At 49.0% G+C, this 23167-nt stretch overlaps 8 protein-coding genes across 11 annotated transcripts; 4 read left to right on the forward strand and 4 right to left on the reverse strand.

Moving 5' to 3' along the window:
* Positions 1-838: 838 nt before the first annotated feature.
* Positions 839-2350, reverse strand: LOC121589597. Its single transcript, XM_041908656.1, has 2 exons — positions 1364-2350; positions 839-1291 (listed from the first exon to the last, which is right to left on the reverse strand). Exons 1-2 carry the CDS (start codon positions 2348-2350, stop codon positions 854-856), a joined length of 1425 nt encoding a protein of 474 aa, XP_041764590.1. The 3' UTR covers positions 839-853.
* LOC121589596 (uncharacterized oxidoreductase dhs-27-like) lies at positions 2245-4642 on the reverse strand. The gene is made up of 2 exons (XM_041908655.1): positions 3188-4642; positions 2245-3119 (listed from the first exon to the last, which is right to left on the reverse strand). The coding sequence occupies exons 1-2, from the start codon at positions 4526-4528 to the stop codon at positions 2673-2675; spliced, it is 1788 nt and encodes a 595-aa protein (XP_041764589.1). The 5' UTR covers positions 4529-4642; the 3' UTR covers positions 2245-2672.
* Positions 4519-7246, reverse strand: LOC121589598. Its single transcript, XM_041908657.1, has 2 exons — positions 6176-7246; positions 4519-6103 (listed from the first exon to the last, which is right to left on the reverse strand). Exons 1-2 carry the CDS (start codon positions 7079-7081, stop codon positions 5657-5659), a joined length of 1353 nt encoding a protein of 450 aa, XP_041764591.1. The 5' UTR covers positions 7082-7246; the 3' UTR covers positions 4519-5656.
* Positions 7247-8454: 1208 nt separating this feature from the next.
* Positions 8455-10210, forward strand: LOC121589599. Its single transcript, XM_041908659.1, has 2 exons — positions 8455-9484; positions 9565-10210. Exons 1-2 carry the CDS (start codon positions 8600-8602, stop codon positions 10012-10014), a joined length of 1335 nt encoding a protein of 444 aa, XP_041764593.1. The 5' UTR covers positions 8455-8599; the 3' UTR covers positions 10015-10210.
* A 608-nt stretch (positions 10211-10818) lies between these two features.
* Positions 10819-14602, forward strand: LOC121589811. The gene is made up of 4 exons (XM_041908983.1): positions 10819-11731; positions 11802-12260; positions 13089-13979; positions 14046-14602. Exons 1-4 carry the CDS (start codon positions 10916-10918, stop codon positions 14505-14507), a joined length of 2628 nt encoding a protein of 875 aa, XP_041764917.1. The 5' UTR covers positions 10819-10915; the 3' UTR covers positions 14508-14602.
* A 319-nt stretch (positions 14603-14921) lies between these two features.
* Positions 14922-16527, forward strand: LOC121589601. Its single transcript, XM_041908660.1, has 2 exons — positions 14922-15021; positions 15207-16527. The coding sequence occupies exon 2, from the start codon at positions 15254-15256 to the stop codon at positions 16481-16483; it is 1230 nt and encodes a 409-aa protein (XP_041764594.1). The 5' UTR covers positions 14922-15021; positions 15207-15253; the 3' UTR covers positions 16484-16527.
* Positions 16528-17697: 1170 nt separating this feature from the next.
* LOC121589025 (putative nuclease HARBI1) lies at positions 17698-19415 on the forward strand. 2 transcript variants are annotated; one of them, XM_041907586.1, is made up of 4 exons: positions 17699-18064; positions 18131-18208; positions 18510-18709; positions 18889-19415. In XM_041907586.1, the coding sequence occupies exons 1-4, from the start codon at positions 17822-17824 to the stop codon at positions 18920-18922; spliced, it is 555 nt and encodes a 184-aa protein (XP_041763520.1). In that variant the 5' UTR covers positions 17699-17821; the 3' UTR covers positions 18923-19415. The 2 variants fall into 2 exon arrangements, with proteins under 2 accessions (XP_041763519.1, XP_041763520.1); XM_041907585.1 differs by having other exon boundaries at positions 17698-18064; positions 18510-19415.
* A 67-nt stretch (positions 19416-19482) lies between these two features.
* Positions 19483-22662, reverse strand: LOC121589024 (angiopoietin-2-like). Of its 3 annotated transcripts, none has more exons than XM_041907584.1 (5): positions 22594-22662; positions 21401-21741; positions 20221-21333; positions 19891-20154; positions 19483-19824 (listed from the first exon to the last, which is right to left on the reverse strand). In XM_041907584.1, exons 2-5 carry the CDS (start codon positions 21739-21741, stop codon positions 19635-19637), a joined length of 1908 nt encoding a protein of 635 aa, XP_041763518.1. In that variant the 5' UTR covers positions 22594-22662; the 3' UTR covers positions 19483-19634. The 3 variants fall into 3 exon arrangements, with proteins under 3 accessions (XP_041763518.1, XP_041763516.1, XP_041763517.1); XM_041907582.1 differs by having other exon boundaries at positions 22531-22618; XM_041907583.1 differs by lacking the exon at positions 22594-22662 and adding an exon at positions 22249-22414.
* Positions 22663-23167: the final 505 nt, after the last annotated feature.

The following is a 23167-nucleotide window of genomic DNA, read 5'->3' on the forward strand; positions in this document are numbered from 1 at the left end:
CTCATATTCAAAAAAATCGGTCCATATTAACGTCAAGTTACGGATGTTTTTCTGCAGTGTCCATTTCCAACACAAACATCCTGGTTACGATCGACTGCGCGAACGACTACGTGGTCGCTTTTTCTTCTTTGTTTTCTTCTTGTGCACCTTACCATCGGAAGTGTCCGAGCCGGATGAACTTGGTCTCCGATGGCGGCTGCCCCGCGACGAATCTCGCCGATCATCGCGATAATCGTCCCGGTGGTCCCTGTGGCGTTGCTTGTATTTGTGGGATTTTTTCTTCGTCCCCGATGAGGTCCGGTGAGTATGATGGTCCCTATGATTTATTTGCCTATGTTTTCTCCGCTCATCGTCACTGTTGCTGCTACTTTCCGTGTGGTCACCATTGTGGCGACCACCGCTTCTACTACTTTCGGGCGGCCTACTAAGCTTAAGCGGCGCTGGTTCCGGTTTGCTTGTAGAGGTGCCGCTTTTCTCGCGATCCTTATACTGCTCGTATTTGACACTGTCTGTAGGTAGCGGTAAGAAAGATAAATAAGTGAATATCCGGGCATATCACAAATAAACTAATTACCTACTTATAACTTTTGAGTTTTTATTATATTCTTGCATTGTTACTAGCTGTACCGCATGCTCGTTTAACCATTCCCGGTCCTTTCCGATGGCCAGTTCAATCAACACACGGCTTGCGTCTTCGTCGAAGCTTTTAATCTAAAAGATAGAAGAATGACAACAATGTAGATAAATTGTACTAAACCAAATGCATTAGCATTTAACCAATTCGAATACAAAATTAAATGCCAAGAGCATTGTAATAGTTTGTCAAATTTTAATTCTTTTTTATTGTCAAAAGCTATAGAAAGCCTAATCGGAACACGTCCTTCAGCAGACCGGCCATACGTGACTGGTACTTCGCGTCGGTTGTATCGCTTATCCGCACCGATCCAGAATCTTCATCCGTTTCCCCCGCTTCCCCCTCCACAATGGCGGCCTCCTCGCTTGCCACCGTTAGCGGAATGTGCAACAGTCCCAGCACGAGCGCTTGACGCGCCTGCAGCTTGATGAGGCGCATTAGCACGGTGAGCGGGAACCACTCCGTTGCGCTATCGTCCCCGAGCCGCTCCAGATGGCTGAGCAGGGCGTTGTGGTACGTTTGCAGCATGTTGTCGTAGTGGTTGCGACGAAACGATTCGTCCGTCGACAGAAACACGGTATGCACAAAATCCAGCGCCGGCGATCCGTACTTGGCCAGCTGCCAGTCGAGCATTACCATCCGGCTGGGGAATCCGCCCTGCAGAAGAATACATCGACATACCGGAAGCGATCAGATTTTGGTGCACAACCATCATCAGCGGACACTCACATTGTAGGAAAACATCATGTTATCGCCCGCGTAATCCCCATGGCAAACGACACAGAACGGTTCCGACAGGGCCGTGTCGCTGATGTTTTGCAGCTCCTCGGCAAAGCATCCCCGAAGGCGTGCCAACTTTTCGCGCCTAGCCGCATCGCCCGCCGGGAGTGTGGCGGCCGCATTTTCAAACGCTTGCTCCATGGTTTGCTCGAACCCTTCCATCGCTAGGACACGCTCACCGGTGACGTCACCCATGTACCGGTACTGCTCGAACAGCTCCGGCTGGTGCTTCTTGAGTGCGAGCGAGGTGGCATGGAAGCGTCCCAGCTGTACCATCGCCAACCGGGCATGATCGTAATCCATCGGTTCAAATTTGTGACGGTTGGAAAATCCGCGCCGCTGCACATCCTCCAGTATAATGATGCCTTCGCCCTTTTTCGCATCACAGTGCGCATGATAGCAGGACGGGGCAAAGGGCACGGACGACTCCTCCCGTTCGCCGGCCGTGGTCGGTGTAGCGGCCGTTTCTTCCTGCCGGGTGCGCTGGAATTGCTCCAGCGCAGGCAAAAGCTTACCATACACAAACACCTCACGCTCGAACAGCGCCAGCAGCGTATCGTCGGCATCGGACGGTGGCACTTTACACAGCACGGTCGCTTCCCGTGGCTCTTCGCGAAATGTCACCCGGTACAGCACCGACACTACCGAGCGGTTGTTTTCAAGCACGCGGAAATCGTAATCCACCGAGTGCTGATTGCTGGTGAAGCCTAACCGTTGGGCCACACCGGCCAGCGCATCTCGCACGTACTCGGGAACGTTTAAGGAGCTTTTCATTCTCACTGACTGACTGACTGACTGCTGAATGAAGCTACGGGATGTACACAGGTGGGTACAGGTGTCAAGTTTATTTAAAAACAATTTAAGATAAGATAAATCCACACGCACGATAGCAGGAGGCTTATCGGAACGGTTCATTTTATCGACATGAAGCGTCATATACACGGGCAGGTGGGGATAAATTTACAATTATTTCCTTTTCATTCTCCGTTTGTCTCCACAAATGATCTACGGTGTGTTTTTATTTGCGTACAGCAAACAGCTGTATTTACATCCTCTGCATGTGTCTCTCAGAAAGCTTTCCAGCGAGGGGGTTTTCCTAAATCTAAAAGTACACCGACTCTTGCTAAGCTCGTGCACACTTTCGAGCCTTCCCACCATTGCTTGTACACCTTGTGCGATGAACACGTCACGCGTACACATATCGCAATGTTATCGCAAATTCCCTTGGAGGTGGCCAGATGCGGCGATGCCCCCGAGCTTACAGGTAGCCATATTGCACCATGTCCCGTATCGCCGAGCTCATGCGCTCCCGGTACGCCCTCTGGTTCGCATTCAGCGTCATCGCGTTCAAATCCATCTCATTCGTTTCGCGATACTTTTCGGCCACCTCGTCCATATCGGGCAGATCTTCGTTGCGCGTGCACAGCATGGGCACCAGGAAGTTGGCCATCAGTATGCCGAACCGACCGAAGCGGCGCAGCTGTCGCATCAGCGCCGTCCGCGGGAACACTTCCTGCGGGTTGTGGCCAAGCTTTTCGAGCAGTGCTTCCAGCGAGTTGTAGTAGATGCTCATCATCTCGTCGTAGTGCCGCCGCCGGAACTCTCCGTCCGTGCAGCAGAAGATGAAGTACGACAGGTCCGTGACCGGCGAGACGTACCGCGTGATTTGCCAATCGAGCAGAATTACATGCTCTGGGGCGCCGTTCTGCAAAGAAAAGCGAATATATAGCATAGGAATCGTGCGTGTGTGTGTGCGCGTGCATCCCAACCCACCTTATAGTGAAACATAAAGTTGTTCACCCAACAGTCACCGTGACCGAGCACGGCATAGGGCTCCGCCAGCGCACCATCCGTACAGTTTTTCATCTCCTGCCGCATATTGTCAATCAGCTTCTGCATCTTCGTCCGCTCCTTGGTTTCGTTCGGTTCAAGCGTTTCCTTCGCATCGGTGAGCATTTTAATCAACATCGCCTCCAACGGACTACCTTCCGGCATCATCACATCCAGCGGGTCCGGCACCTTAAACTGCTCGAAATCGGCCGGCCGGTCACGCTTCATCGCCAGCGATACGGCATGCAGTCGACCCAACTGCTGCATAGTTAGCCGCGCATGTTCGTAGTTCACAGGTACCAGTTTATTCCACATGCGGTAGTCCTTCAGCCGCAGATCCTCCATGATGATGACCGACTGTTCGGTGGATTCGTCACACTCGGCATAGTAACATTTCGGCACGTTGAAGAACCCATCCTCCCGGCTGATGCCCTTCTCCTGCTGGTAGGTGAATATCAGCGGTAGCAGACTCTTGTAAGCAAGCGTTTCGCGGCTAAAGATAGTCATCGATTGGAACTGCCGACGGCGTGCCTCGTTCAGCGGTGGAATCTTGCACAAATACACCTCCCGTCGATCGCCCTCTTGCAGGAAAGCTTTGAACATTTGTCCCACGAAACCATCGCCCTTGTTGGAACCGACGTCAAACTCTATCTTGAACTTGCCCGCCGTAAAGCCCTGCTCGATTGCCACCTGTTCCATGGCATTGTACAGATACTGGGGAAGCTCACCAGAGCTAGTGGCAGCATCAGCGACTGCTGGCGGAGCGATAGAGCTTTCTTCACTAGCAACAGGATGCTCGGCAACGTCTGTTTCATTTATTAAAGCGGATTTCTCCGGTTCACTGTTTGCTTGCTCCGTCGTCACGTTGTTTTCCACTGCCTCTGTCGGTTCCGCAGCTGCAGATACATCAGCTACCGCTTCCTCCTTTACGGATACGTCCGACGAGGCTTCATGGTGCGGTTCTTCCACTATTTGTTGCACTGCTGCACTGGTTTCCTCCATCATTCCACCATCCACCAGCACTTTTTCCACCGATGCTTCCTGTAATGCATCCCGCACTGTTTCCTGCTGCTGTTCAGGCTTCTCCTCCTCAACTACGTCAGCAACTAACTCCTGCACTGTTTCCTGCTGCTGATCAACCTTCTTTTCCTCAACTATTTCCACGGCAGCACCAACAGCATCGGATGACTTTTCAACTGATGCCTCCGTCGGTGTAGTTGCTGTTGCTCGCTCGGCGACTACGGGCTGTTCCGCACCGGATTCCGTATTGTGTTCCCCTGCCATCTTGCGCTATACTTGCTCACACCTATACGGCTGTGCTTAACGAAACTGGAGCTCTCTGCGTCAGTAGCTTCGCGTCCAGAGTGGGTGCACCGTGACCGATCAACTGAATCGCGACGACCAATTGACGAGCTGTTATATTTAGATCCCCAACCGAGATGCGAGGTTCCTGTCACGGTATTCTGGCCGAGGAGAAGAACCGATAACAGCGTACCGTCGTCGTACGTAACCGTAGCAAGAATCGCATTTCCCAGCAACTGAATATGTGATTTATCTAATCACACCTCCCCACCACCACCACATACGCCGTAGTGTTTTTCCGCCCTAGACCCTAGACGCCACCACTTCGATAGCTTATCACGTCCATCAAAAGGAGGTCTATCTTCATAGCGCTACCGCGAACACTGACTTTGTCTTTGAAGCCCCTCTAAAGACCACGAGCTGTAACATAACGGCATGGTAACGATAACACATCACCAATCTACTCCCCATCGTTATGAAGCGTTCGGAAGAGCATAAGCTCAAATTCCAAGATTACCCGAAAGTCCTTGATTCCCCCACCGGCTACCACCGACCGGAAGTTTGAGTCATCGGAACGCGTTACAACCATTGCAAAATTGAGCATTGGAGGCGCTGCTAGGGGTCCTCTTGGTGGCCCCGTTTGGAAAAGGGCCGTGAGGTCATTAAAAAAGTGCGCCGTACACTCACGATGAATGATTTTTTTTTTCTAATCGCAGCGAATTTTGCGCCACACGACTGCCACCCTTATATGGGAATGGGAATGTAAGCGGATACCCCGTTTGGCCACGAGACTGTCGCACGTCGATGCACATTATCTTATCGGTGCGGGCATGGACACCGGTCTATTGTTGCTTTTAGACTGTATACGCACCTCTGTTGGGAAGTGTGTGTTGTGGCGGAGGAAGGAGGGGGAGGGGGGGGGTCTTTGGGATGTAGAAAACAATTTTCGGCTTACACAATTCATTATTTATGGCGAAACATATTGTGAAATGAATACATACACCATACAGCAGTAGCTGTGTAACGGACGCAATCATACGAAATACTACGTTTAAAATGAGCCGAAGGTAATAAACTAAAAAAAACATGATAAAAATGTTACCAAGCCAATCAAATGTAGCCATATCGCACGGTATCCCGTATCACCGCACTCATGCGCTTACGGTAAGCGCTCTGATTTGTGTGCTTCGTGTAGATAGCGATATCAACGTTATCCGTGTCGCGGAACATTTCAGCGGTCGCGTTCATGTCGGGCAGATCCTCGTTGCGCGTACACAACATCGGCACGAGAAACACGGCCAGCATCAAACCGAACCGACCGTACTGCCGCAGCTGACGCAGAAAAGCGGTGCGCGGGAACACTTCCTGTGGATTGTGGCCGAGCTTTTCGAGCAGCGTGGCGAGCGAGTGGTAGTAGATGCTCATCATCTCGTCGTAGTGCCGGCGTCGAAATTCCTCATCCGTACAGCAGAAGATAAAGTACGCCAGGTCGAGTATGGGCGAGCAGTACCGGGCCACCTGCCAGTCCAGCAGAACAATGTGCTCCGGTGTTCCGTTCTGAAATCCAGACGATCGATTTAATTGTACGTACAGGACCGATATTTTGCTTCCTGACCGCTCACCACTCACCTTATATCGGTACATCATGTTATTGATCCAGCAGTCACCATGACCGAGTACCGCGTACGGTTCTGCCAGTTCAAAGTTGGCGTATCGGTCCACATCGGTCAGCATGCCGTCGAGCAGTTTTTGCATCTTGTTTCGTTCCCTCGATTCATGCGGCTCGAGCGTTTCCATTGCATCCCGTGCCGTTTTCTGCAGCATAACGATGAATGGATTGTCCGGGCCCATCATCTCCTTCATCGGATCCTGCATCTTGAACTGTTCAAACTGCTCGGGCCGGTCGTGCTTCATCGCCAACGATACCGCATTGTAACGGCCCAGCTGCTCCATCGTTAGCCGGGCGTGCTCGAAGTCTACCGGCTTGTCCTTGTTAAACATACGGTAGTGGTTCAGGCGCAAATCTTCCATCACGATGATCGCTTCCGCCGACTGGCCATCGTAGTGCGCGTGGTAACATTTCGGGGTGCAGAAAAATCCATCCCCACGGCCCACTCCCTTTTCCTCTTGGTAAGCGAACATGAGCGGAAGGAACTTGCTGTACATGAGCACCTCTCGCTCGAAGATCTCCATCGTTCCGAACTGCTGACGGCGTGCTTCGTTCAGCGGGGGAATCTTGCACAGGAACGCCTCCCGTCGATCGCCCTCCTTGAGGTAGGCTCGAAACAATTCTCCAATAAACCCGTCACCTTTGCTCGACCCATCCTCCGTTTCGATTGTGTACTGTCCGGCGGTGAATCCTTCATCGCGAGCCACTTGCTCCATGGCCGTGTAAAAGAATGCAGGAAGATCACGTGCGGCGGCATCCCTCGTTACTTCACTCACGTTCGGTTGCGTCACATGATTCTCGGTCACCGTTTTGTCGATTGCTGCTTCTTCCGGAATTGTTAGTTGCTCTTGCGATTCAAGCACCATTTTCACTTTCACTCAACTAACCCGGGGCACTGTGCAAGACGATTGCCGTTGTGTGCTGTTAAACCGGCGTATCGAGAGCAACTAGCCCAAGGTCCGATCAGAATCGGGCAGAAGGTGTGACAAAGACCAATGCTTCCTTACAAAATACGACTGTTGCAACACGAACGGGGCGATATATCTTATCGTGCAGGATTGGCAATGATTTAAAGATTATAAAAAAAGGATTTTGAAAAGCTTTAGTACGGAAAAAAAACTACAGTTTCATATGGAGAAAATTCGTTGAACTGTTTTCCTACATCATTTTAACTTACAAACAGTAACTTTCAACTAAACAAACCATTAAAATATAAAATCATTATAGGCTACACAGTGCAATTTCCGCGGAGGGTTTGCAGTGCCGTGACTTGCAAAAGACTGATATGCTTAAAATCGCAAATCAGTCTCCACGGGGACACGCGAAACCGGCTGACCACCACCCCCAGAGAGTAGCGCTAGATGATAACAAGTAAATTAATAGAACTGCTCAGTCATTGGCCATGACTGGTGAGCTTCCAAACACAATGGAATAATTTTATCGCCCTGAACCGCTCGCCCGCGGTGTAGCGGCGGCACAAACTGCGAGGGAAGAAGATATGTTTTGGGATGCAAAACTCTTTGCCCGCGCATCTTATCTTATCTGGTGTGTGCGACCGGGCCCGTGTGCGCATGAAATTTAAACAAAAAAAAAACATCCCATCAACATCAAACAGTGTTTGTTTGAACACTGTAACAATAGTGGTGGTTAGCTTAATGGTTAGCAAAATTTCACATCAATCTTCATAAACAAAACGAACGTCTCATCAGCGGCACGGGACGACCAAATCATCAAATCGATCGTCTCTCTTCATCCAGCACACCCATCCATAACCACTACTACCACATCGATCGTTAGGGACCACTCATGGTTATTGACACGAAAACGGACCTATCGCACAGCATCACGATCTATTGCGATTTGAAAAAAAGCAGTAGCACGACCTTGGCAACATATTAAAACAACGCTAGCGACGTTCAGCGGCTCGAAAGGTGGACCTCTACTGTCGATGTTGGCAGTCTGTGCTGAGCAGCGCGTAGTCAGCACTAGCACCCTTCTAATCAGCGGTCGTCAAACCCGGAAGGTAGACTTGAAACACAGGCCCAGCCATAGCTGATGATACGGGGGACTGGGCGGTAGATGGGGGGAACTCTCGTTGAAAGATAGAAATGTATGTATATCACACGTCTGTTCGTGCCTCTACAATGTTCCGACAGTGTTCTTGTCCACTGACCATTCACACAAACTCATACGATCAAGATACAACAACCCCCTGGCATTACCCTTGCTCAGAATGGTGGAGTAGAACCCCTTGGGCGGGAACTTCTCGGTCAAGTGCACGCGCCGCTCAGTACTGATTTGGTCGTCGCTGTGTGAGCAATCGTACCAGCATTCGTGAAGCATCAATTTGCCATTTGGTGACATCACCGGAGCTTCGGAGAGCCATGGCAGATCAGGCACTCTCGTCAGCGATCGCGGAAACGTCCACCACCACCAACGGACATGGTGAAGAACGCACCGAAAGTGTGAACGAACAAGTGCCGGAATTACCCGCCTATCTGCACGCAGCGCTCAAGCAGCTCGCCCCAAAGGAAGGCTTCACGGAGGGCAACTTTACGATCGAGTTCGATTTCGGATCGAGCAAGGGCGATGGGTTCGTGGGACAGATGTTCAAGGCCACCATCAGCGAGGGCGACAGGCGGGAAGTGTACTTGTGCAAAATACCCCCACTGGACGATGCTCGCCGCGAGCAGTTCAGCTCGATGGCTGCCTTTGCCCGGGAGGTGCTGGTGTACGATCGCTTCCTCCCTACCATCTACGAGTACCAGCGAGCGAAGGGCATCCTGAGCCGGGATGATGGGTTTTTCCATACGCCCCGCTGCTACCATGCGCACTGTGATGAGACGGCCCAGGAATCGGTCATCATCATGGAGGATCTTCGGTTGCGCGAGTTTCAGCTGTGGAACAAGCACAACATTATCGATTACGCGCACGGCACGCTCTTTATGACACACCTCGGTCGATTGCATGCGATTTCGCTGGCGATGAAGCGTGACCAGCCGGAGAGGTTCGCACCGTTCAAGCTGCCGAACCCGTTCGATCCGATGCTGAAGGCGGACGGGCCGTTTCGAAACATGATCCTCTCGCAGCTGCAGATGGTAATCGATGCGCTGGGCGAGCAGGACACGATCGAGCGGGCCAAGATGGAGCAGCTAAAGGAGGACGTGTTCGACGAGCTGATGCGCTGCGGCAAGGCAGAATTGGCCGAACCGTACGCGGTGGTAGGACATGGCGACTGCTGGACCAACAACATGATGTTCCGATATGAGGTAAGTGGGCTTTGAGTGTGAAGGTACGCAAGAATCAATATTACCATAAGGTGCTGTTATCATTCCACTCACATTCGCAGGAGGGAATCCCGAAGGAAATCGTGCTGTTCGATTGGCAGGTGATGCGCTACGTTACGCCGGTACAGGACCTGATGTACTTTATCTTTTGCTGCACCGATGGCGAGTTCCGGAGCAAATATTATCACGAAATGATTGACATCTACTATGCGTCGTTGTCGACCATGTTGACCAAGTTGCAGCATGATGCGAGTGAGCTTTTCCCCCGTGCAGTGCTTGACGAACAGTTGCTCGTCTTTGGTCGGTATGGGATATTGATGGGCATGTTCCTAGTGCCGATGATGTGCACTCGCAACGACGAACTACCCGACATTGAAGCGTTGGCACAGAAGATGACGCAAACGCAGCAGCTGGATGAAAGTTTCTTCAAAACCACCGAATCCAACCAGGAAGCGTATGCCACACGCATCAGGGCCGTGGTTCAAGATTCCATACGGTATGGATATTTGTGAGCGTAAATGTGGCGTACAAGCGTCGTTGCTTTGAGCGAACAACGTAAATCTTCGCACTACGCACTGCACCAGAGATTGAATATTCCTTTCGTGATTGGAAGAACTCTTCATTAAAGATCCATATGAAGGAACTTTCTCAAAAGATCGATCATAAAGTATAACAGTACTCACTCAGGGGTATGGACTTGGTTTTGAATCTACCGCGTTTTATGCATGAAAATCATGATGACAGAGGGAAAAATTGATTGACTCCAAACATTGAGATTACACCATCCACACAATCTACCATGACTGCTGTAAACAACCAATGGTAGATATTCCGGCATCACTCTGCTCCTAAAAATCCATAGAACGACCCCCCACCCATACAGGACGTGTGACCTGAACAGTCATTTTCGGACAGTATATTCTTATCGTCGTCTTTACCCATGTGCCCAACAATTTCTGGATCGAATTTCTACTTTCAAGCTTATCAGTCACTTATAGCAAGTCATTTGGCATCGAGCTGTGCCACGCGAACTCGGCACCATTTACTGCAAATGCTATTGTTTGTGCGAAAGTCTGCACATAAAAGGAGATTTGTGGAATGATGCCAGTCACGCGTCGCCTCTGCCATGTGAACTGGGTATAGGCGGTATTATCAATGTTGGTAACATGTTATCAGCATTTACCACACATTTACCGGGGGACAGCACCACGCAAACCATATCTGGTATCGATATCACTTGGCATCGATCCTAGGTAGACGGCAAATTTGTTTTAAAAACTGACCTCCCGCGGTGCTCCAGCTTCATTGACCAAACAGTGAACGTGTAAGCAGCTACTCCAAACCGCACAAACAACGTCTGCAACATACGGTACAGTCTCAGTTCGAAAGGCAACGCCAACTAAGAATTACAAGATGCCGGAACTGCTCGCTACATCCTTGCCGGAGTACATCGCTGCCGGACTTAAGGAGGTCGCCCAGGAACAAGGATTTACGGAGGGCTTATACCGCCTCGAAAGTGAATCCGGTTCCAACATGGGCGATGGATTCGTTGGTCAGCTGTTGAAAGTGTTTATACGCGAGGCCGATCGTGAGCTGGTAGTGCTGTGCAAGCTGCTTCCGGAGAGTGAAATGCGTAAACAGCAGGGCATATCACTGTTTGACAGAGAAACGGAAGCGTACATGCAAATTCTTCCCCTGCTGACAAAGTTCCAAGATGAAAAGGCTCTCGCGAAACATTTACCCCGGTTTGACAATGTACCTCGATGTTACTACGCCAAAACTACACTCGACAAGATGGAATCCGTGATCATTATGGAGGATTTGCGCTTGCAGGCGTACCGCATGTGGGACAAGGCAAACCCTGTCGATTTCGAGCATGCCCGGCTACTCATGGCCACTTTGGGTCGGCTTCATGCACTTTCTTTTGCGGTGAAAGATCAACAGCCGGAAGAGTTTGCCAAGTGTCGAGCGTTCGAAGATCCAATGGGTAAAATGTTGGAGCTCGATCCTACCAAAGGATTTGAAGTGATGATGGCCGGCATGTGCCGTAGAGCAATCGAAACACTGGACCAGCACGATAACTTCCGGCGAGAGAAACTGAAGCAGATACAGGATCGGTGCGTGCAAGAAATTGTTGCCTGTACGGATGGCAAAGCAGCCGAGCCGTACGCTATTGTAGGTCACGGTGACTGTTGGTCCAACAACATGATGTTCCAGTATGCAGAAGATGTAAGCATTGCTTGGAATACGCGGAACCTTGCACAACATTTGACGCCTATTGATAACTTCTTTTTTCCAGAATAAAACACCTTCAAATATTAAATTGATCGACTGGCAGCTGTCCCGGTACGGTTCACCCGTGCTCGATCTGGTCTACTTCATCTTCAACTGTACCGACGAGGAGATGCGTTCCCATAGCTACCAACGGCTACTGAGCATCTATTACCACAGCCTTAGCGAGCATCTGCACAACCTGGGAGGAGACGTTGAGCGACAGTATCCACGCATCGCTTTCCGAGAGCAGTTGAAAAAGTTTGGCCGGTACGGGCTTGTGATGTCCATGATGGTGCTACCGATCATTTGCACTCCGAACGATGAGCTGCCCGATACGGACACGGCGATGGAGGGTTTCATGAATGACATGAATAATGGAAACACCAACGCTGAGCTGGCGTACGGCACGACGGAAAAGGCCGCGATTCGCTATCGAAAACGAATGTCCGGATGCATTCGCGATACCATACGCTATGGGTATATTTAAGTTGGTGCAACGGAGATATTCGATAAGTAATGATATTCTGCTAGCCCTAGATGGTTTACTCGTGATATGATTTAATTTACTCAGTTATAGTTTTACGCGTATTTCAATGAGTAAAAGAGTGTTCATAGAGTACATTAACGAAAAGACATCCATAATTTAATGCTCTAAAATGGGTTTAGAAATCTACACTCATTTTTTAGGTACACAAGCAGAAGATTATAGATGAAGCAGAAGATTATAGATAGAAAGAAGCTAATTGCAGGAAGATACACGGCCACGATGGTCTGAAACACCACTAATACACAACACTTCCGTCACAAAAACATGTACGCAAACCTTAATCAATGTTCGCGAATAGCCTAACATTAGGCACGATACATGCTTTTGTGTTGGTTTCATTGGGTATGGTACACCTTATTATCTCGGAGGGGGAAGGAAAACTTGTTATCTCGATCTTTTTGCTGAAATTGTGCTTTAAAGTCTATCTAATCATGTGTGCGTGAATGTGTACCTTGCCACAGTACCACGACAAATACAAGTTACGAAAACGCTCGACGAGATTTGGCCCTGCAGTACGTTTGGCATGTTTTAGTTGCAGCATTATCAATGTGGCTGTCGCAACGCTTATCAGCATCCAACGTGGACATAGGGGTAGTGTGGAAACTTTGAACCGAGTGGTGTTTGATTCATCTGAAGAATATAAGGGAAAAAGAAAAACGCCTGATATCTTAAAAAACGTTTGGCGGTCAACGGCTAGGTGTAGTTATAAAAGCAGATCCCTTCAAACGTACCTGCCAACCAATCCGACCGATCAGTTGCGGCTAAGTTACACAACGCAAAGCATCTGTTGTGCGAAGTTTGTTTCAATTGAGTGGTTTGAAAAGATTAAATAAAAACAATATGTCCGCTAATCAAAATACCGCCTTTCCGCGCTGCTTCTCTGGTGCGCTTAAGGAGGTCGCCCGGGAACAAGGGTTTACGGAAGGCTTGTATCGCCTCGAAAGCGAATCCGGTAGCAAAGTTGGGGATGGTTTTGCTGGTGACCTAGTGAAGGTGTTCATTCGCGAGGGTGACCGAGAGCTGGTAATTCTGTGCAAGCTGCTGCCGGAGAATGAAACGCGCAAACAGCAGGGAATTTCTCTCTTTGTTAGAGAAACGGAAGCGTACATGCAAATTCTGCCCTTGCTGCTCAAGTTTCAAACTGACAAGGCTCTGCCAGAGCATTTGCCCCGATTTGACAATGTGCCTCGATGTTACTACGCCAAGACTACGCTCGATAGCATGGAGTCTGTGGTCATCATGGAGGATTTGCGCTTGCAGGCGTACCGTATGTGGGACAAGGCAAACCCTGTCGATTTCGAGCATGCCCGGCTACTCATGGCCACTTTGGGTCGGCTTCATGCTCTTTCGTTTGCGATGAAAGATCAACAGCCGGAAGAGTTTGCCCAGTGCCGGGAGTTTACTGACCCAATGACCAAAATGCTTGCACTCGACCCAAAGAAGACATTCCAGAAGATGGCGGCTAGTATGTGCCGTAGAGCAATCGATACGCTCGAAAAGGATGATACATACCGACGGGGAAAACTGGAGCTGCTACAAGACCGATGCGTGCAGGAGATCGAAGCTTGCGTCGATGCAAATGCAGCCGAGCCGTACGCGGTAATAGGCCACGGTGACTGTTGGTCCAACAATGTGATGTTCCAGTATGCAGAAGATGTAAGTAACACACTACCGTACACTTCACTGAGCATATTTTGGAGAAGATGTTGTGCTTCGTTTTAGAATCAGACACCTTCCAAAATTAAACTTATCGACTGGCAGCTGTCCCGGTACGGTTCACCCGTGCTCGATTTGGTCTACTTCATCTTCAACTGTACCGACGAGGAGATGCGTTCCCATAGCTACCAACGACTACTGAGCATTTATTACCAGAGCCTTAGCGAGCATCTGCATAACCTGGGAGGAGACGTCGAGCGACAGTTCCCACGTAGCGCTTTCCGAGAGCAGTTGAAAAAGTTTGGCCGGTACGGACTTCTTATTGCGATGTTGATAATGCCGATGATTTGTACGCCCAACGATGAGCTGCCCGATACGAATAAGGCAATGGAAGGATTAGTGAAAGAAAATCCCGATGGAGATGATGAGGTTCATTTCGAGTACGGAACGACGGAAAAGGCCGCAATACGCTATCGAAAGCGAATGTCTGGATGCATTCGGGATACGGTTCGGTTGGGGTATATTTAAACTGTTGCAAAATGAACTACATCCATTGCTGCTGGTATGGTATTAGAATAAGGATTGGGATGGTACAGTGATGAAAATAAAATTATTGAAGCAATTTTGAATGTCCATATAGTTTGCCATATGCGATCTGTATCCACGCTTTTAATAAATGATGGAAGCCTAGGTAAAAATCCTCCTGTATAACGTCCTACAATAGTCAAAATCTCAAAATTGTTTAAGAAAAAAGTGTGTCGCGAGACCATTGAGAACCTTTTCCGGGTTTTCTACTCGATGGTGGCTCGACAGAGTCGCTTAACGACTGCAATCCGGCGTAAAATCACCGGCAAATGACAGATCGTATAAACCGCAAACCCGAGTTTTCTGTTATACGTGGCGGTAACGGATTTAGGTTGCAGGGGTCGGGAACAGACTGCAGGTGAAAGTAACAATATGTATGTCTCGCAAGCAACAAGAGTTTACACGCAGTCTCCGCATCGTAAAGTGACTTGTGAAACCCTGTAACAGACAAGAGTGTGTGAGTTTCATATCAATTTGCACACACAATAAACAATTTAATGTTTTAGAGCGTCACCACCTTGATGTTGTTTGCTGTTGTTCACAGTACAAGAATTTGACCACTCGGTCTCTGAATGCTGATGTGGTGGACTAATGTCACTTTGTTCTGCTTATCTGTTGCCAAATTTACCAAATATCTTGCAGATCTTCAAACCCGTTCCATCGTGTAACAAACGGCACTTGTGTCAAGGATGGCGTCCACGGTAAAAGTTCCAGCGTACGTACAGCAACGACTCCTAATTGTAGCAAAAGAGGAAGGATTTGCCCCGGAACAGTTCTCCGTCCAGTACGAGCCGGGCTCCAAATCGGGAGACGGATACATTGGACTTATTGTGCGGGCTCGATTCGTTAGCTCAGTGCAACCAACACTAACGGTAATATGCAAATTCCCACCCGAAGATCGACAGCAACGAGAGCGCTTCAATGCAATGCTGCTGTTCGAGCGGGAGCTTTTTATCTACCAGCATGTACTGCCAGCGTTCGAGGAGCTTCAGCTACAGCACGGTATTGACCGGCAGGATGAAACATACTTTGGCAACTATCCGAAGTGTTACCACGCATACTGCGATAGTGACCGGGGAGAGGCTGTGCTAATACTGGAAGACTTGTTGGCCCCGCAACGACCACCGATGAAGCTGCTCGATCAGTACGTACCAGTTGATTATGATCATGTGCGTGTACTGATGGAAGCGTTGGGCCGGTTCAATGCGTGTTCCTTTGCGCTCAAGCACCATCGACCAGAAATGTTCGAGAAGCTTCGCCAGCTGAACGATCTTTTGTCCATCGTACTGGACACGGAACAAACGCGCCCTTTGACGCCACGCAACTGTCAGCTAGCAGCATCGGCCTTTGATGTGGAAAAGGAAGCAAGGCATCATCGTGATCTGCTCGACTTGTCCCACTCTATGTGGCCTAGGACGGGAGCGCATGTTCGAGGTGCTCGAGCCGAACCGTACGCTGCCCTGAATCATGGGGACTGTTGGACCAATAACGTTATGTTCGGTTACGACGCCAACGGTCATGTGAAGGATGTTTGTCTGTTCGATTGGCAGATGGCTCGCTACGGCTCACCCGTGCTGGACTACACGCTGTTAATTTTCCTTTGCGGAGAGCTCGAACTACGTCGTAGCAAATTCGACAGTCTTGTAACAGCGTTTTACGATGCTTTCTCTGCCACTTTACAGCGGATGGGTGGCAGTGCAGAAAGTGACCTGCCACGGGAAGAGCTCGAACGGCAGTTGAAGCGATTTGGAAGGTTGGCTCTTGTTATGGGCACCTACGCGATACCAAACGTTGCTCAACTACCTCCGGCAGTGTGTGAACATCCGTCCTTACATCAGGCAGATAAACGTTTGCAACATTACTACGCACTGATGCGAGAACTGGTACAGGATACTGATGGGTTTGATGCGATAGTATAATAAATCGACAGAAGGAAGGATTAATAAAGTTCTATCACTTACCAGGCCGTACTTTCCTTGAAGTTTACCCATTGCAATTTTCACCGGTGCGCCGCATTTCATCACTAGATTTTCATCCGGCGCCGCTGATCGGTTGTTGCCCGTGCCAACGGTTCCCTTGATAGTTTTATCCGCACCAAGCCCTAGTCCTTTCGGTCGCAGCTCTGGGCCAGGCGTTAATTTATCGCTTTCACTCGTTGGATCCCCGGTGAAACCCATACCACGCAGCATCGCCATACCGAACTGTTCGATCGGCACGGACTCATAATCTTCCAGGTTACTTTGACGTGCACTATCCTCGAGTCGCAGTTCTGCTTGCAAGGGTACGACGAAATTAGCTGCTTGTTCTTTCTTCACAATTGCGTCCGCCGTTTGTTCCACTATTTCCCGGGCGGCTCGTTGTTCGAGCGTTTCACTGCCATCGGGTGCACTTTGGGATGCTTCCTGTGGATTCGGTTGTTTTGATTGGCCAGCGTTAGCTGGGGGCGCAACCGGTATCACCGGTTTGTTTGGCTTCGGTAGTGGAATAACCAGGAGCTTGGGAGCTTCCTCTTGCTGCTTGCTAGAATGATCGATATTTAAAGGGTGAACATTGGGAGGATTGGTTTGGATTATCGGAGTCGCACAACTTACCCGGTTGTTTTTATTGTATTGTTTTCTATAAAGTCAATTTTTTCTCTGCCATCATGCTTTTTAGGGATAAAATTTGCTGCTGGGCTTTTTCCCAGCGGTCCTTTCGGTTTGGAGAATAAGGAGAATTTTATTTTACCGTCACCAGAAGCCATCCTAATGAGTATCTGTTCTACGATCAACACATTTATTTTAACCTTTTCCCAACAAAATATCGCCAAGCATCATCTGCTGAAAAATCGTGTTGAATTTACAGGGTTTGTCACTATTTATTGTTCGGTTCCTATAATTTTTGGGTTGCTTCTTATATTTTTTTGGTGCGTTACCACCATTTATTGGTCGGTTCCCAGGATTTTTTGGTTCAATTGTATTGATATCCAATCAGACGATACCAAAAAAATATGGGAACGAACCAAAAATCAATGTGATACGATGAATAAATCGTGAGACGAGCCCAACAAATTATGGGAACCGACCAATAAATTGTGAAAAACCCTGTACATTGTGGCCTCGGCTGTCTACACCTTGGGAGTTTTGACAGTCCGTATGACAAGTAAACAAACGATCGGGCGGCCGGCAATTGCTGTAAACAAATCGACATCTCTAAATTCTTTTCGAAAAGCATCTCCAAAAGATGTTAAATATGCGTACAACTATCGCTAGTAAAGTATGGATAATAGCACAGTGAGTGAAATGCCGGCTGCTTCGGAGGAAATGTCCGATGAGATCGTGCGGGAATTGTTAGGCATGAGTGAGGAAGACTTCAACTATCTGTTGAATGAAATATCCGGCAAAATCAGCAGACGAGATACATTTATGCGAAAAGCATTTACGGCTAGAGAGCGGCTTATCGTAACACTACGCTTTCTTGCCACCGGAGAGTCCTTCATGGCCCTCGCTAGTTTGTATGACGTAAGTATATAGAGCACTAGTATTCATGATGATGCGTTTAGTAAAGCTCTCCCCTTTTCCTCCCAGATATCTGCTTCGTCGATCAGAACCATCATACCGGAGGTGTGCGAGTGTTTGATAAAAGCATTGAAACGTTATGTTCAGGTGAGTTTTGTTGTCGTAACTAAAAACAAAAATATTTTACCCTTCTCCTTACGGTGGGGTATGCGGAGACTTTGCCTCGGGGGTACGGTCGGTATGGCAATTTGCCCATCTTGTAGAATCCTGTTAGGATCTTGTAGGACGTTTACAATCGGATAACCCCTAACTTTACCTCCTGTTCTAGACAGCTGTTGTAGAATTGGTATATCTAGGACATGTTATGGTGCAACATTGGCCCCATTTCAAGCGAAAGAGAATGCAAGCGTGTTTGTTTGTCTAAAACGTGTCCTCTATTTCATTGCAGTTTCCGTCAAGTGAAGCTGGATGGCAGCGCGTTTCAGAGGCATTCCAAGATAGGTGGCAGTTTCCCCATGCAATCGGCGTGATTGACGCACGGCATGTTAAAATCCGGAAACCGTTACACACCGACAAAGACTACCTCAACTACAAGGGCTTCTACAGCATAGTGCTGCTTGGCATAGTAGATGCCAGTGCTAACTTTATGTACGTTTGCGTGGGAGGAAAGGGCAGCATTGCGGATGGAGGGATGTTAAGGAATGCTAGCTACCATTCGAAATTTGAACACCACGAGCTGAACGTTCCACCGCCAGCGGTGTTAGATGAACGGCACGCGGTAAAAATTCCTTACATGTTGTTAGGTGATAAATCGTTCCTATTTACAGAGTACTGTATACGACCGTTTGGAGGACATCTTAAACCGGACAGTCCGGAAAGCACATTTAATTACCGTATGTCGCAAGCCCGTACACCGGCAGCGGTTGCGTTTGATGGTTTGTGTAGTAGGTTTAAAATATTTGGCACAATTATTAATCTGCAGCCGGACAAGGCCGGCAAGGTTGTGATGGCAGCAGTGTATTTGTTTAATTTTTTCAGGAGGAAAAACAGCACCGAGGAGACGTTGGGCTGTGAGAAGAGTGTGCCTGATTCGTCATACATTTTGCCTAGATTGCAAAGCAAACCGATCAAACCTGCCTCCCGGTTGGCGAACATTCGTTTACAGATAGCAAGCTATATGATGGAGAATAAACGCTTAGAGTAGGAAGATCGTTTGGAAGAAATATCCAAAAGTGTTAGGAATTGCTAATGTTTTGTTAAGTTGATGGAGCACTCGTTATTTCATGAGAGGGATCACAAGACGCTAAATACGCTCGAATACGCTGAATATATTGTAATGTTTCTATACATTGATCTCCAGGTTGTGATATCATCCTTGCTTTCGTAAAAATTCTAATAAGAGTTCTCACCCATGATCCTTATTACGTTAGGACAATGAAGCCTTTTGGGATAGAGGTTATATTTGTTATATCTTGATTATTCGCTCAATTTTGGTAAAAAATTATAAACATTATAATATCGTATGGCAATCTATGCTACTCACCGGCAGCAGTTGCTACTGGTTGCACTCATTTTACGGATCCACGGGAGTGTCGTTCTCCGATTGGTCCTCATCCCTAGTCCACGCGTCCTTCGGGCGTATCATCATCTTTGCCGCCTTGAGCGAATAATCTCCCAGCCATGACTCCCACAGAATGCCGGTGGACTTGTGGCTGCGTGGATGCTCCAGATAGTACTTCCCGTTCAGGTTGGACTCTGCACAGCTGTGGGCAAAAAGCGGATGAAATTGAGAGAAAATCATGAGCATTTGCCCAGAAGTTTCCACCTACCTGTTAAACCACCAGCCACTGCCAAACGTAAGAGCACACGGGAAACCGCCATTCGATTTATCGTTCGCACGATCGTACGTGCTGAAATCGTGATCGTTATGGTAGGCTAACGCGTCCGACGCATTGCCGTGGTAGTCCGCCACCATCAGATTGTAGTTAAACTTTTCCGACTCCATGCGGAACGTGCCATAGCCGGCATACGCTCGCTGTCCTTCAAAGTCCTCCAACTCGATCCGCAGCTCCACATTGTCGTCGTAGCTCAATCTGTAAGCAAACGACCAGCGTGTTATGAAGTTATTGTACTTGGACTATTATCGACGTCGCTCTCACCTGTGGATGAAATCATTTCCCAGCCAAAACTCGTACCCAAGATCACCAAACCCGTACTTGTACTCGTTCCAGGAGCGGTTGAAGTTCTCCTGCAAGTCGTACCAATTGCGCCGCTGCACCACTGTCCACGCGGGCCCGCCCGTTGCAAACTCACAGTACCGGCGGTTGAAATCCCGCCGCGCCTCGTTCAGCTCAACCTCCGCGAAGGTGTACACACCGCTGAAACGTTTCAGCAGCTGGTGACACCCATCCTTGTCCGGATGGTGGAAGCTGATCTCCTCGTGCTGATCGATCGCGCCCGAGCTTATGACGGTGGCATCGGCCATCGATTCCTCGCTACCGCTTCCAATATCGACCTCGGGCAAGCTGTCGAAACTCTCCTTCCGTGTTGCATTCGCTTTACTGGCAGGCTGTTCGGGGGGTTTCCCTTGCTCCACATGCGCCTGCCTGTCACAGTACAGATTGTTTCGCTTCTCCACCTTCCGGTCAACGTCCAGCACCAGGTGCTCGATGCGCTTCAGCAGAATGTCCGCACTGTTGGTGAAGGTCGTTACCTCGTTGTTCGTCCGCTGGCAGCAGGACAGTATCTGCTCGAACTGGTTCGCCTCCAGGTCGTAGATGCGTACCGTGCGATCCTCGACCGATCGCACCAAACTCGTGAGCACGTCCAGCGACCGGCACTGCTTGCGGTTGGACACCATTTCGCGCAACTTTTTCGTCGTCAGCTTGTCGAGAAAGTCATCCATCTCTTCGTCCGAGTCGGAGGTGTCCTTTCGAAACTTGGCCGTCGCGCCTGTGCGCCCGTTTCCCTGCTGCTGATGTCCGTTCGCTTTGCTCTGGCACCCATTCCCGTTGCTCTCGATGCGATTGATTTGCTTTTGAAGGTGGCCGATTTTGGTAAGGATTGCGGCCTGCTCGGCGGCAGCAGCAGACTCCAACCGGTCGTTGCGCCGTCCTCGATTGTTTGCGCTGCTGCTCGACAGGGCGTAGACGGTTTTGGTGATATCGTGCAGCTTTTCGTTGATCACGTCGACCTTCTCGAAGATGTGCTGGATCTTAAAGTCCAGACTGGAGAGACGCGTCTCGAGCGTCGGGGAAGGTGTTTCGTGCGTTCTGAGGGTGAATAAAGGGCAAAAGATTGGTAAGACTGGTAACGTTCATAAACCACAGTCACACTTACTTCCTCAATATTTCGAGCTTGTTGTCCACGGACTTGATATGCTCGCTCCACGCCCCTATGTGGTGCTGGAAGACGTCCCAGACTTGAGACTTTTCCTGCAGCGTCTTCACGTTCGCATCCAGGCTCGTCATCGTGGTCAGCAGCGACACGATCCGCTGCTCCAGATTGATCAGGTAGTGGGAATTGAAACGGTTCAGATGAGACTTCACGTCGTCCAGCAGCGTGCGCATGTCCTGCCCGATCGGTGCGACTTCACCAGACTGCACCAGATCTGCCCTGATCGGCCCCGTGGCCATTAACAGCACCATCAACAGAAGTGGTGTCTTCCGCATCGCGATCATCTAGCAGAGGGAGGAGCGGGAGAAGGAAGGGAAGATCGGATTACAACGACGGAAGAAAGAAAGATCGGGGAACACGGTGGCGCTTCCAGTGGCGTTAAAATACGATAATAGGGCCCCCTATAATCGTCGAGTCAATTCATCATCCCTCGCACTCGTGGGAGATTTGAAAACCATCTTTCCGCCTTCCCTTTGCGGGGTTGGCAGGCACACGCACGGCACGTGGTTTGCGCGTTAGAACGCTCGCTTTGTTTACAAGCTGCCGGGCCCACCCACTCGACGGGTGCTCTTGTGCGCGCAACATCGTACTCGTCCGACGGGGAAGGGAAGTTGGCTAGCATAAACATAAGAAAGATACACGCATGGAAACACACACACGGACACACAAACACACAGACACACGTATGCATACGACTCTCCAAAAAAAAAAAAAGTCCACGGCGCTAATCCGCAAAGAGCCGCGTAAAGATTATAATGGGTTTAAAAATAGCGCCATCGATCGGTAATTACGTTGATTTACGATCGCGCACGATCGCGGACACGGAACTTCACTTTGATCGCTTTTTATTCGCTTTCAAATTTCAAATCCAAACACTTCCGAGCACCGAAACTACCGAACGCCGCGTGTCCACGCTGTGCGCCGGCTAAATTTGGCACACTTTTTAGTGGCACACTTCTTATCGGTATGTGGCGAAATAGGAGAGGAATTGCTCTATCAATGCAACACTGCTTTACAGGATATAGGGGGGGGGGGGGATTTTTACGCCTTTTCGCTGTGCTTCTAAACCGTACCAGCCAACGTTGATCTTCTCCAACAACTGAACCGGCTTGTTCTGCTGCCGAAATAACACTAACCGAGCTGTGCTATGCTTTGTCCCGGGTGGAGCAGATGTTAGAACTCGGATGCGCTGTGTACCGTACTCCATCCGCGTCTCCACCAACACAACATGTGCTGAAGAGTGTTTTTGAACTTGAACATTTTGGTGCGTTATGCGGTCATGTCATGTGGATGATCGTACGCTTAGCGGGAAATACATTTGAAAACATTATTTTTCGCACTTTTGGTACGCATGGTGTGCAAGCAAATGTTTAAATTCAAATGTATGGAAACAATGTTTGGACAAAATACATAAACAATAAATGCGGTTGAATTTAATCGACAAACTCACTGGGAAAGCCAGCAAAGCAAAAGAAATTTGATTTACTTACAATGTAACAATTGCATTTTATTTGAAATAACAATTTTAATGTGCAAGGAATAATTTTAAAACCGTTGCACGTTTTTCATCGCCTACCGAAGCGATGTTTTCGATGCGCGAATGTAGAGGCGAACGCACTATGGGCTATTGAAATGGACAAAGGCAAGTTTAAGATTTTTATTTATATTAATGTGCATCTCGAACTATCTATAAAAAAATCTAAATCGGTC

This window comes from Anopheles merus, chromosome 2R (assembly GCF_017562075.2).
Source record: "Anopheles merus strain MAF chromosome 2R, AmerM5.1, whole genome shotgun sequence".
Taxonomy (NCBI): Eukaryota; Metazoa; Arthropoda; class Insecta; order Diptera; family Culicidae; genus Anopheles; species Anopheles merus.

What these genes read in the sequence shown, in the direction of transcription:
- LOC121589597 (XM_041908656.1), bottom strand. Translation starts at nt 2,350, where the DNA reads ATGACGCTTCATGTCGATAAAATGAACCGTTCCGATAAGCCTCCTGCT. An exon ending in ACATGATGTTTTCCTACAAT is followed by an intron (nt 1,292 to 1,363) that starts GTGAGTGTCCGC and finishes ATTCTTCTGCAG; the next exon opens with GGCGGATTCCCCAGCCGGAT.
- LOC121589596 (XM_041908655.1), bottom strand. Translation starts at nt 4,528, where the DNA reads ATGGCAGGGGAACACAATACGGAATCCGGTGCGGAACAGCCCGTAGTC. An exon ending in ACTTTATGTTTCACTATAAG is followed by an intron (nt 3,120 to 3,187) that starts GTGGGTTGGGAT and finishes TTTTCTTTGCAG; the next exon opens with AACGGCGCCCCAGAGCATGT.
- LOC121589598 (XM_041908657.1), bottom strand. Translation starts at nt 7,081, where the DNA reads ATGGTGCTTGAATCGCAAGAGCAACTAACAATTCCGGAAGAAGCAGCA. An exon ending in ACATGATGTACCGATATAAG is followed by an intron (nt 6,104 to 6,175) that starts GTGAGTGGTGAG and finishes TCTGGATTTCAG; the next exon opens with AACGGAACACCGGAGCACAT.
- LOC121589599 (XM_041908659.1), top strand. Translation starts at nt 8,600, where the DNA reads ATGGCAGATCAGGCACTCTCGTCAGCGATCGCGGAAACGTCCACCACC. An exon ending in ACATGATGTTCCGATATGAG is followed by an intron (nt 9,485 to 9,564) that starts GTAAGTGGGCTT and finishes TCACATTCGCAG; the next exon opens with GAGGGAATCCCGAAGGAAAT.
- LOC121589811 (XM_041908983.1), top strand. Translation starts at nt 10,916, where the DNA reads ATGCCGGAACTGCTCGCTACATCCTTGCCGGAGTACATCGCTGCCGGA. An exon ending in TGTTCCAGTATGCAGAAGAT is followed by an intron (nt 11,732 to 11,801) that starts GTAAGCATTGCT and finishes TCTTTTTTCCAG; the next exon opens with AATAAAACACCTTCAAATAT. An exon ending in CCATACGCTATGGGTATATT is followed by an intron (nt 12,261 to 13,088) that starts TAAGTTGGTGCA and finishes AGTTGCGGCTAA; the next exon opens with GTTACACAACGCAAAGCATC.
- LOC121589601 (XM_041908660.1), top strand. Translation starts at nt 15,254, where the DNA reads ATGGCGTCCACGGTAAAAGTTCCAGCGTACGTACAGCAACGACTCCTA.
- LOC121589025 (XM_041907585.1), top strand. Translation starts at nt 17,822, where the DNA reads ATGGATAATAGCACAGTGAGTGAAATGCCGGCTGCTTCGGAGGAAATG. An exon ending in CCCTCGCTAGTTTGTATGAC is followed by an intron (nt 18,065 to 18,130) that starts GTAAGTATATAG and finishes TTTTCCTCCCAG; the next exon opens with ATATCTGCTTCGTCGATCAG. An exon ending in CATTGAAACGTTATGTTCAG is followed by an intron (nt 18,209 to 18,509) that starts GTGAGTTTTGTT and finishes ATTTCATTGCAG; the next exon opens with TTTCCGTCAAGTGAAGCTGG.
- LOC121589024 (XM_041907584.1), bottom strand. Translation starts at nt 21,741, where the DNA reads ATGATCGCGATGCGGAAGACACCACTTCTGTTGATGGTGCTGTTAATG. An exon ending in GGAAATGATTTCATCCACAG is followed by an intron (nt 20,155 to 20,220) that starts GTGAGAGCGACG and finishes GTTTGCTTACAG; the next exon opens with ATTGAGCTACGACGACAATG. An exon ending in AGTGGCTGGTGGTTTAACAG is followed by an intron (nt 19,825 to 19,890) that starts GTAGGTGGAAAC and finishes TTTTGCCCACAG; the next exon opens with CTGTGCAGAGTCCAACCTGA.